This window comes from Candoia aspera, chromosome 2, assembly GCF_035149785.1.
Source record: "Candoia aspera isolate rCanAsp1 chromosome 2, rCanAsp1.hap2, whole genome shotgun sequence".
In the NCBI taxonomy this organism is placed as follows: domain Eukaryota; kingdom Metazoa; phylum Chordata; class Lepidosauria; order Squamata; family Boidae; genus Candoia; species Candoia aspera.
The window spans coordinates 139304402-139316827 of record NC_086154.1 but is presented as its reverse complement, the minus strand read 5'-3'; the positions used below and the strand labels follow the sequence as shown (position 1 = coordinate 139316827).

The following is a 12426-nucleotide window of genomic DNA, read 5'->3' as shown; positions in this document are numbered from 1 at the left end:
GTTTGGAATTTTGCAGCTCAGAATTGGTAGCCCTAGGAAAACTAACTTCCTAGGGATTATTAATTCTGGCTTCACCTCCTCTCTGTCTGAATCAGCTCAATGCTTTTCCATGGTATCTGGTATACTTTTCAGTTGCCCTTCTCTCCTTGAAGAGGAGCAGCATGAGAAAGAGAAATGACTGATGCTGTTTTAAGGGGTTAGCAGAGCAAGAATATAGCACCTCAGCCTCTCAAGGCCTGCTTTGATTATGTGCAAGTCATTGTCGGCTCTTAGTGACCACATAGATATTCTCCATGATCTGTCCATGAAAGCCTGGCCTTTCAGGTTTTCCAACAGTACATCCCCCAATTTCTACTGTGCTGCCTGATTGTGGCTGGGGGTGTTCCTGGGATGAATGAGCGAAGAACATTGAAAGTGTATGCCAAGTGTATATATTCCCAGCAGGGTCACCCAGGGTGTGAAGGTCATCCCAGCTGCCCAGTTAAAGCAAACAGGCACCTATACTGGGCAGCAACAGTATAGGAAGGTGCTGGAGGCAGATGATCACTTAGCGACAATGGCAAAGGCATTAATTCATACTGCGCAGAAGAAGGCAATGGTATACCACTCCTGTGTTTTTACCAAGAAAACCAGATGGACAAGCCCTGCTTTAGAGGGCCAAAAATGGACAGTTCTACCTTTTTTTTGACAAACTTAGAGGAAACTAACTTTTCCTTCTACTTTTCCAGAAAGATTTAATTAAAATCTATTCCACATCCTCCTCCTCTCTCTCTCTTTCTCCGCCTTTGGGTCTATGCTGACTCCTGGTGACTGTCTGGACAAGTCCCTGCAGTTTTTTTGGCAAGATTTTTGGAAGTGGCTTGCCCTTGCCTCCTTCCTAGGGCTGAGAGAGTGACTGGCCCAAGGTCACCCAGCTGGCTTTGTGCCTAAGGTGGGACTACAACTCACAGTCATCTGGGTTCTAGCTTTGGTACCTTTACCCATTATAATTATTTGGTGTTTTTTTTAATTGAAGAAAAGATTTAAAAAACAAATGTAAAGCTAAGTGTTACAGAGCTTTAATTTATGTATGCACATTTTATTTACCCTCCTATGAATTTAGATGTACTGCTTGTATACATAATCATTTTATACATGGCAGCATTAGAAATAGCCAAATCTGCCCCCAAAGAGCATTCAGTCATTTATAAATTTTAAAACTTTATTTTGGTAGAAATATGAAACGATTCTTTGTATTTTTAAAAAGTGCAAAAACAAATATAGGATAAACGTGGACCATGTTAAAATTTACAGAAGCAAAGACAATAAACAGGAAAGAAATCCTACAGCATGAACATTTATTTAAACTACGATCTAAACTACAAGGGTAAGTCTTGAGCTGAAAGATCTAGGTTACTTCTGCCCAGAGTTAATATGCTCTGCAGTGAGTAAAGTCTTGTTTTCTCACACCATTGAAGGGGATGGGAGGAATTCTGCTTGGTTAGCTGCTAGTAGGATACATGAAACAAGGATGGGTGTTGATATCCTGTATATGTCAAATGCAACAAAATACAGGGAGGGTCTACAGACCTGTGGTATGACTAATAAATTCTTAGATAAAGTCAGAAATTCCATACTACCACATGTGGAAGAAAGTATTATCATTACTACAGAGGTGACTACGGTTTTAGAAGTCAGGGGACAGGGTTTTTTCAAATTGTACTAGACAACACGTGACCTGTTGGGTCATTGTTTCAGAGATATTTCCTTACCAGATTCCTCAATGCCTTCAACAATGGCCTGCTTCTAATGTGCTGGAAAAGTTCTTAAAAATTCAGGGAGACATTCAGAAATGTATCTGCCTTGAAGTAGCTCATGTTGGACTGAATAGCTCAGTCAAACATCAGGAGCTGACCACAGGAAATATTTTATGACATTTTGTATTATGTCACAAAAAGTTTTATAATTTTATGTCAAAAAGTGTTTTATAAAATTTGCCAAGTTTCTATTCCATGGGAGTCATGGGTCCCGGATTTTGGACGCATTCTGTAAGTTAGTCTATTTGAGGTACCTTGGTTCAAGAATTGTTGCCCTACAATGCACTGTTTCACCCAGTTAAAGATGATAAAGTAGCAAACAGAAACAAGAGTTTTAGTTGTATATAGATGGATCTTTTTGACCAACAACAACTGCACTGAGCAATACGGAGACCTGATGATGTAGGGGGAACGGCTGGGATGTAGGGCATGGTTTCCTATTGTAGAGAGGTGTGTGTGTGTGTGTGTGTGTGAGAGAGAGAGAGAGAGAGAGAGAGAGGTAGGGGAATATTTAATTTTTATAGGTATGAAACCTACTGAAGGCTAACCCATGTGCAAAGCCATGCAGACCTTTATAAAGCTAAGGCTGGGCTCAAAGCAATTTTTTTTTATCAATCGTGTCCGATTCTCGGAGACTGCCTGGACAAGTCCCTGTAGTTTTCTTGGCAAGGTTTTTTGGAAGTTATTTGCCATAGCCTTCTTCCTAGGGCTGAGAGAGAGTGACTGGCTTTGTGCCTAAGGCGGGACTAGAACTCACGGTCTCCCGGTTTCTAGCCCAGTGCCTTAACCACTACACCAAACTGGCTTGTTGAATAAGGTATATAAAAGCAACTTTTACATTTACATACATACCACCCGAGTTCATGTATTAAATCACAAATGAGACAAACTGCATTGCACTGGTTTAGCATGGTGTGTGAACCCAGCTCACTACCGCAAGAGGTAAATATTATTTTTAAAGAATTTTTTAAAAATGGGAGAGGATCCAAGTGAATAAGGCAGAACAAGATAAGACCAGCACATGACCCAGTTGAAGTGGGGAAGATAGAGAAGAACGGTTAGATTTGCTTTGTCATTTTATACAGAGAAAAGCAAATAAAACTTCAGCATGGAATGAAAGAAATAAAAAGGGAGAAAAAAAATAAAGAGAAAGGAAGGGTTGTAGGCTTGTTCATCAGAAAAAGAGATATTGCAAGAGATGGAATGAGGGAAAGAAAGCTTGGAACACTTCAGATCCAAAGCTAAGAAGAAGGGGGTATGGTCACACATGCTTCACCTTTGTCACTTCCTTAAAGAAGGACCATCTTTTCCTGGGCTCATACAGTAGCCATGCAATTCCAGGAAAATATACAGTCAAGAAGACAGCAGCAGCATACCCACACCTGTTCTGAAGCACCCTGTTGCACCCTGATAGTTTAAAAAATTCCCTACAACTGCATCACACTGAATAGCAAATTTGGTATTTAATGGCAGCACTCACAGATGATGAGACAGACACTGAACGCTGGTGAGGCCCATTTTCTGCAAGGTTGGGCGACCTGTCTTCCAAGAACTTTTTCAGGTGTTTTTTATTCTATCAGAAAAGCATAGACACTGGGGTCAAGTCCTACCCCTTCCTGATTAAGAATGCTATGCAGGTGGCCTGCAGTGGCCTTGTCCTTTTCATGTTTCTTCCATTCATACAGCATGCTGAAAACTTGCATGACCATGTTTCTTGGATGATCCTCTTCAATCTGCTCCAGACGTGAAACGTTCATACCCAGGAATGAAATCCCAATCTGCTTCCAGTTCTTGCCCATTTCGTTGGCTAGTTTCATCAGCTGTTCTTGTGTAACCAGCTTGGGTGGTGCTGAAAAAAGAGGGAAAGAGATAATTTATAGATGCAAAAGAGATGAGCTGACACACTTTCTTCTATATGTATCTCTGATAATATTGTACAGGTAATCCTCACTTCTCCGCAAAGGATCGTTACCTTGTCGTGGTGCTGGAGCTTGAGCACCTCAATGATGCCATGAGCTAAACCGTGAAGGGCCACCCAAGACGGGAAGGTCATGACAGAGAGGTCAGACTAAATGCGATCCCTGGGGAAGGTAATGGCAACCCACCCCAGTATTCTTGCCGTGAAAACTAAATGGATCAGTACAACCAGAGATATGTCGGTATACCATCGGAAGATGAGACCCCCAGGTTGGAAGATGGTCAAAATGCTACTGGGGAGGAACAGAGGATGAGCTCAACTAGCCCCAGACGTGATGACGCAGCTAGCTCAAAGCCGAAAGGACGGTTAGCGGCCGACGGTGCTGGTGGTGAACGGCGAATCCGATGTTCTAAGGATCAACACACCATTGGAACCTGGAATGTAAGATCTATGAGCCAGGGCAAATTGGATGTAGTTATTGGTGAGATGTCAAGATTAAAGATAGACATTCTGGGCGTCAGTGAACTGAAATGGACTGGAATGGGCCACTTCACATCAAATGACCACCAGATCTACTACTGTGGACAAGAGGACCACAGAAGAAATGGAGTAGCCTTCATAATTAATAGTCAAGTGGCTAAAGCAGTGCTTGGATACAACCCCAAAAACGACAGAATGATCTCAATTCGAATTCAGGGCAAGCCATCTAACATCACAGTGATCCAAATATACGCCCCAACCACAAATGCTGAAGAAGCTGAAGTAGAGCAGTTCTATGAGGATCTGCAGCACCTACTGGACAACACGCCTAAAAGAGATGTTATTTTCATCACAGGAGACTGGAATGCTAAGGTGGGCAGTCAAATGACACCTCGAATTACAGGTAAGTATGGCCTGGGAGAACAAAACGAAGCAGGACATAGGCTGATAGAATTTTGCCAAGACAATTCACTCTGCATAACAAACACTCTCTTCCAACAACCTAAGAGACGGCTTTACACATGGACTTCACCAGATGGACAACACCGAAATCAGATTGATTACATCCTTTGCAGCCAAAGGTGGCGGACATCTGTACAGTCGGTAAAAACTAGGCCTGGAGCTGACTGTAGTTCAGACCATGAACTTCTTCTTGCACAATTTAGGATCAGACTAAAGAGATTAGGGAAGACCCACAGATCAGCTAGATATGAGCTCACGAATATTCCTCAGGAATATGCAGTGGAGGTGAAGAATAGATTTAAGGGACTGGACTTAGTAGATAGGGTCCCGGAAGAACTCTGGACAGAAGTTGGCAGCATTGTTCAGGAGGCGGCAACAAAATACATCCCAAAGAAAGAGAAAACCAAGAAGGCAAAATGGCTGTCTGCTGAGACACTAGAAGTAGCCCAAGAAAGAAGGAAAGCAAAAGGCAACAGCGATAGGGGGAGATATGCCCAATTAAATGCAAAATTCCAGAGGTTAGCCAGAAGAGATAAGGAATTATTTTTAAACAAGCAATGCGCGGAAGTGGAAGAAGACAATAGAATAGGAAGGACAAGAGACCTCTTCCAGAAAATTAGAAACATTGGAGGTAAATTCCAGGCAAAAATGGGTATGATCAAAAACAAAGATGGCAAGGACCTAACAGAAGAAGAAGAGATCAAGAAAAGGTGGCAAGAATATACAGAAGACCTGTATAGGAAGGATAACAATATCGGGGATAGCTTTGACGGTGTGGTCAGTGAGCTAGAGCCAGACATCCTGAAGAGTGAGGTTGAGTGGGCCTTAAGAAGCATTGCTAATAACAAGGCAGCAGGAGACGACGGCATCCCAGCTGAACTGTTCAAAATCTTGCAAGATGATGCTGTCAAGGTAATGCATGCTATATGCCAGCAAATTTGGAAAACACAAGAATGGCCATCAGATTGGAAAAAATCAACTTATATCCCCATACCAAAAAAGGGAAACACTAAAGAATGTTCAAACTATCGAACAGTGGCACTCATTTCACATGCCAGTAAGGTAATGCTCAAGATCCTGCAAGGTAGACTTCAGCAGTTCATGGAGCGAGAATTGCCAGATGTACAGGCTGGGTTTAGAAAAGGCAGAGGAACTAGAGACCAAATTGCCAATATCCGCTGGATAATGGAAAAAGCCAGGGAGTTTCAGAAAAACATCTATTTCTGTTTTATTGACTATTCTAAAGCCTTTGACTGTGTGGACCATAACAAACTGTGGCAAGTTCTTAGTGGTATGGGGATACCAAGTCATCTTGTATGCCTCCTGAAGAATCTGTATAACAACCAAGTAGCAACAGTAAGAACAGACCACGGAACAACGGACTGGTTTAAGATTGGGAAAGGAGTACGGCAGGGCTGTATACTCTCACCCTACCTATTCAACTTGTATGCAGAACACATCATGCGACAAGCTGGTCTTGAGGAATCCAAGGCTGGAGTTAAAATCTCTGGAAGAAACATTAACAATCTCAGATATGCAGATGATACCACTTTGATGGCTGAAAGTGAAGAGGAACTGAGGAGCCTTATGATGAAGGTGAAAGAAGAAAGTGCAAAAGCTGGCTTGCAGCTAAACCTCAAAAAAACCAAGATTATGGCAACCAGCTTGATTGATAACTGGCAAATAGAGGGAGAAAATGTAGAAGCAGTGAAAGACTTTGTATTCCTAGGTGCAAAGATTACTGCAGATGCTGACTGCAGTCAGGAAATCAGAAGACGCTTAATCCTTGGGAGAAGAGCAATGACAAATCTCGATAAAATAGTTAAGAGCAGAGACATCACACTGACAACAAAGGCCCGCATAGTTAAAGCAATGGTGTTCCCTGTAGTAACATATGGCTGCGAGAGCTGGACCATAAGGAAGGCTGAGCGAAGGAAGATTGATGCTTTTGAACTGTGGTGTTGGAGGAAAATTCTGAGAGTGCCTTGGACTGCAAGAAGATCCAACCAGTCCATCCTCCAGGAAATAAAGCCAGACTGCTCACTTGAGGGAATGATATTAAAGGCAAAACTGAAATACTTTGGCCACATCATGAGAAGACAGGACACCCTGGAGAAGATGCTGATGCTAGGGAGAGTGGAAGGCAAAAGGAAGAGGGGCCGACCAAGGGCAAGATGGATGGATGATATTCTAGAGGTGACGGACTCATCCCTGGGGGAGCTGGGGATGTTGACGACCGACAGGAAGCTCTGGCGTGGGCTGGTCCATGAAGTCACGAAGAGTCGGAAGCGACTAAACGAATAAACAACAACAACAAATCCTCACTTAATGACAGTAATTGGGACCTTTCCATTGCTAAGCGATACAGTCATAATGCGTGATGTCGCATGACCACATTGCTTAGCAACAGCAATCCCAGCAGTGCCCATTGCCACTGTTAAGCGAGAATCATGAGTTGTTAAATGAGGATCTCCTTGCGACTTCCTGCCGGTTTCCAACAAGCAAAGCCAACGGGGAAGCCGGCAGGAAGTCGCAAGTCCTGGGTGGCTTGCAAGCAGGCCAGCGGACGGGTAAGTGGCTACTGCAATGCGATATGAGCGCAGCTGGGCAGGGGGTAGCTGCTGCTGGGTGCAGGAGGGCACGCCGGTGGCTGCTGTGGCGTGATGCAAGTGCGGCCAGACAGGCATGCACTATGGACTGATGGTGCTGTGGGCGTGTTACAGAGTATGAGATCCCTGGCATCTTGTACTCCATCACTGGGCTTCTTGGGAGAAAAAACAGCGGGAGTGACTTGCAACCTTCCCTGCCAGCAAGCCTGTAGGAAAGGTTGCAAATGGCAATCATGTGACCACAGGATGCTGCAAAGTTGCCAAGGACCAGTCATAAGTATCACTCATTCATCACCGTCAACTTCGAACAGTCGCTGAATGAGTGGTCGTTAACCAAGGACTACCTGTACTCACCTCAAATCTGTTCCAGGCATTAGTACTAATGAAACACCCAGGTCATCATACAAGCCACCCAGAGTCCCTCTTTTGGGGGAGATGGGCGGCGACGAAATTTGAGAAATAAATAAAAATAAAAGATTGTATGATGGTGGTTAGGATCAGACAATTTTGGATTATGATCTATTTTTTTATAGGATAAATAGAATAAAGCAAAAATTGCCGCCTGCTTGCTGTATCCCTAGGCAACTAAGCAGGGAAAGGATTTTGTTGTTAAATTGATTTAATTTGGGGGTTTCATTATACAGTATGTTGGCTTTGGGTATTTAGATACCCCCACAACAAGCTTTATAACAAATTAATAAATTCTAAAAGCCACAAGAAAGCCAGTTTGGTATATTGATTAAAGGCACAAGGCTAGAAACTGGGAGTCCGTGAGTTCTGGTCCTTAGACATGAAACCAACTGCGTGACTTTGGGTCACCCATTCTCTCTCAGGCTTAGGACGAAGGCAATGGAAAACCACTTCCATAAATGTTGCCAAGAAAACTGTATGGACTTGTCATCAGGAGTCCATACTGACTTGAAGGCACAAACACACATGGCACAAGCTGTATAATGACTAATGGTTGATATAGTCACAAGCCTTGTGACATATAACACTATAAAAATGGAGGTACAATATTATGGGTGAACAGGCCTCATGGATTTATTTGCAAGCTGTGGTGTTTTCTGAAACGACAAGGACTAATTTTCGAGTCCGAATTCAGCTGGTCAAAAGAGTCAGTCACAATTCATGGCATATATGTTTGAAAAAAAAAAAAACCCACAATCTGAATAACCCCATAAGCAAGAGCAGCTGCCACTCCTTTGCAGTCCTGGAATCCTGAGAGGTTGGGCTCAACTACAAAGGATGGCAAAAAAAAGCCTTGCTTTATGTCTGCCATATCAGATGGCACCTGACTGAGATGCAGCACAACTTTGCCCATTCCTTCCATCACAGACAACCCAGATTCTTCTTACTGGCAGATTTGCAATGTTGCTTCTATCTGAGATTGTAGCTCTTTGGGGAAGATTAGGACTGCTCCTCAGAACTCATAGGATCCATAGCTTGAGCTCTTCAAGTGCTTCTGCCTTCCTCCTGTCTATTCTTGGTGCTGTACCATCTCAGCCTAACACTATTTTCACTGGGACAGCTGCACTGTGAAATTAATGGATACTAAACAAAAAGACACCATATGACTGCAGCTCCTATACAAGAAGCTCCTAAGCAGCTATAAGGTGCTCCTTGGACTTTCAAACCCATCTTGGGAAATTACTACTCTATCAGTGGAGAGAGAGAGCACAGATTATAATTTCACATATATAAAGGAAGATGTCATTAAACAATACTTGCCTTTATGTATTTGAATTTACAGTATGTGTGCCATCCTCTTCTCAACAGATACACATTTAGTTATATTAAGAACTCTCCAACCTGCTTGAAATTGGGATCCAGGAAATTCCCTTATATAGCTGGCCTCCTAAATACAGGTATTCCTCATTTAGTGCCCACAATTGGGACTGGCAACTTGATCATTAAGCAAAGCAGTCACTAAGGGAACCCGTGACTGTGCTTATGATCTTACTTCAGCTCTCCTCTGCTTTACAGACCTGTGAAGGTCATAAATGCAAGGATTGTTTGTAAAGTTACTTTTTCATTACCACTGTAACTGCAAATGGTCACTAAACAAGGCAGTCACTAAATGAGGATTACCAGTATAAGGGTTCAGTGGGCAAGTCATTCATGCATGTTAGGTACTTTCTTTTTCTTTTCTTTTTTTTGGCAAACAAATAACTTGCAAAAAAATCTAAACTGTCACCCCAGTCAGAGGAATCACTAAAGCCTGAAGTCAAATAGTCATCTTTGCTTGATACCCACTTTTTTCAAATCAATTATTTTTTTATTTTAAATATATGTTTAAAAGGTGTATGCCACCTCCTGAAACCAAGTTTTCCTTACTCTTTCTGAAAAAAAGCAATAGCTCTCCTGCCAACCCCATCCAAAATGTTTGCCTAAGAAACATGACCAGCAAGAAGGTTCACTGAAGAACTACTGCACGCTCAACCAGTTATTTCCACCAATCTTCTCCTCAAAGCCCACCTGTTCTGCAAAACCTTTGGCTTAATCTTTCAGTCTCTATCTATTACTGAAACTCATCCTTAATAAAGCTATATTATATGCTTATTTGGCTTGAAAAAAATTGCAAGTGGTTGTTGTCAAAGAAAACACCACTAAAGTATCATGAACTGGATTGTGCCCTCCAATTCTCCCTGCTAATTTGCCCCTAAAACAGTTGACTTAAATCATCAGCATTCTCAATAGGCAGCACACCCATAGTAAACTTGCCTTGTTTGTATTGTAATTTATGTGTTTTATGGTTTTAATTGTCAATTTTATTGTAAACTAACCAGAGTCCCCCTTTTTGGGGGAGATGGGCAGTGATAGAAATTTGAAAAATAAATAAATAAACTGGCTCCAGATTCTGGTCTGGATCAAGGCCCTGTGACTTTTCTTGGTCCAATGTGGTCAGTTTAACTACTCATTAAAAAAGAAAAAATAATAATGTATCATCTGTGTCAGTGTTTCTCACCCTTGGCAACTTTAAGATGTGTGGACTTCAATTCCCAGAATTCCATTCATCTTGAAGTTGCCAAGTTTGGGAAACACTGATCTACGTTAGCAGACGTTATTCTGTATTCTCTCTTCCCATCCTTTTATTATCTGCTTTATTGTTGAAATGTGTATCCTCTCTTTTTCCTTCTGAAATCCCAAGTCTTACTTTAGTTATAACCAGCCACAGCACCTAGCAATAATCACCCCAGCCCCACTTACTAGGTTTAAATACAGATCTTGCAACCAACAATCTTCAAACTAAATTTTCTACTTTTCCCCCTCTCTCTCTTCTGTCTCCCCATCCCAAGCTGTGCAGCATCTCAACTGTTCTGGAATATGAAAGAACTCAAGAATATTTGAAAGCCTGTCCACAGGAGGGCAACTAGGGTCTGTGTCACCCGGATCAAACATGGATTCCACGCCCCCCCCTAGGTTGGTGAGGAGCAAAAATATACTATTTTGTCATTTTGGCGAACCCCCAGCGCGGCGCTCGGGGCACATGCCCTGCTTGGCCCCCACTAGGTGTGGCCTGTTCATTTCTACACTTTTTTGTCTTGGAAAACGCACTGACCGTCCAAATTGTGATTGCGTGGCAGCAGGGGCACTCAAAGTAAATAGAGCAGTAGATCAATACATACGGAAATAAGATTTTCTGGCCCTCAGCATGGAGCTACATTTCTGTCTTTGCTATTTTAAAGCATGGGCGTAACAATACTACGCCAGGAAATCCTATATAAAATTCAGGACAGCAACCTTCGGCCTCTGTGGACCTCCGTCTGCTAGCCCGGCCACGGCAGCCGCGTCGCCCTTCTGCTCACCTGCGGCTGCCACTTCGATCTCTTCTTCGGTCCTCTGAGCCCGGGGACCCGCTCCTCTCAGTTGGCCCTCAAGTTCCAAGGCGAGATCTCTCCTCCGCATTTTGTTTAACACCTTGGCGGTGACATCTAAGGCTTCCTCGGGGTAATATCGCAGGACCACCTCCGCTAGATCCACCCGGGAGGTAGTGTCGCGTCTCCCGCCTGGGATGTCGCGGGGCAGGTAAAAAGCAAACAAACGGAGCTCTTCATTTGTCAGCTCCTGGAGGATCCCGAGCAATCTGTCTCTCTCGTCCATGACCGGTTTTCAATTCCTGGGGTGCGGGGCTGGTGAGGCGCTGAGCGAAGGGAAGATGTCTGGGGTCGAGAGAGGGGGAGGTTAATCGAAATGCCACTCCCTCCTTCTGCCAGCCCCGGTTTTCCAGCGAGGCGGGAAAATGATCTCGGGAGAACAAAGGGTGCGCGCGAGAACACGGTGCCCTTTCCTTTCGCTTTCAGATCCTTTTCCCGCCTGTGTGGAGGAGATTCGTCTTCGATTCCGGGAAGTGAAGGGGGAAAGAGAAGCCAAGATTGCCTGGGCCTTTAGAAAATAACAACCAAAAAAGGCACTTAGCTCTAAATTCCTCTCCTGTCCCCCACTCACCATCCATAATCGGTTCCACAGACGAACCCGAGGATCTATATATATAACTGTATTCTATATATACAGTTGCTATTGCGGGAATAGCACTCCCACTCCTATACATATTGGAAAAAAATAAAATAAAATCGTCCGGATAGATAATAAAGGCAAGCTACTCGGGCCTGGTACCCTCCAGAAGGGCTGGGGTTGCGTCCCAATATTCTAGTTCGGTGTTTCTTAAACTTTTTTCACACAGGACCCCCTCCCCTTTTAAAAATTATGTAAGACCCCAAAGGAGCTTTTGTTTGTATGGATTATGTTTACTGATATTTACAATATTAAAAATTAAAATGGACACGTTTGCTGCTGCTACTGCTTCTCAAGATTGTTTGATGGGATTTTAATACCATTTTTCAACATAGGCTGGCAAATAATTTTGATCTTGCGGACCCCTGAGAGGGTCTTGGAGGACCCCCCAGGGGTCCTAGGGCCACACTTTAAGAAACCCTGCTCCAGTTAGCAAGGCAAGATGGCCATGTGCTAGAGATGGAAATGGCAGCCCACTCCAGTATTCTGCCAGCAGTGCCAAGGAAGCTAAGTGGACTCACACCCAAAATGTTGGCATGATGCTGGATGCTGAACTTCCCAGGTTGGAAAGTACCCAGTGAGCTACTGGGGAAGAGCAGAGGGCAAGTACAAGTAGCTCATTGCTCAAGATATGGCCTGATAGAAG

General features: G+C 43.4%; 1 protein-coding gene across 2 annotated transcripts; it reads right to left on the bottom strand.

The window, feature by feature from the left end:
- Positions 1–3044: 3044 nt before the first annotated feature.
- Positions 3045–11460, bottom strand: LOC134490666 (FAS-associated death domain protein-like). 2 transcript variants are annotated; one of them, XM_063293867.1, is made up of 2 exons: positions 11010–11460; positions 3045–3645 (listed from the first exon to the last, which is right to left on the bottom strand). In XM_063293867.1, exons 1-2 carry the CDS (start codon positions 11367–11369, stop codon positions 3613–3615), a joined length of 393 nt encoding a protein of 130 aa, XP_063149937.1. In that variant the 5' UTR covers positions 11370–11460; the 3' UTR covers positions 3045–3612. The 2 variants fall into 2 exon arrangements, with proteins under 2 accessions (XP_063149937.1, XP_063149936.1); XM_063293866.1 differs by having other exon boundaries at positions 11075–11455.
- Positions 11461–12426: the final 966 nt, after the last annotated feature.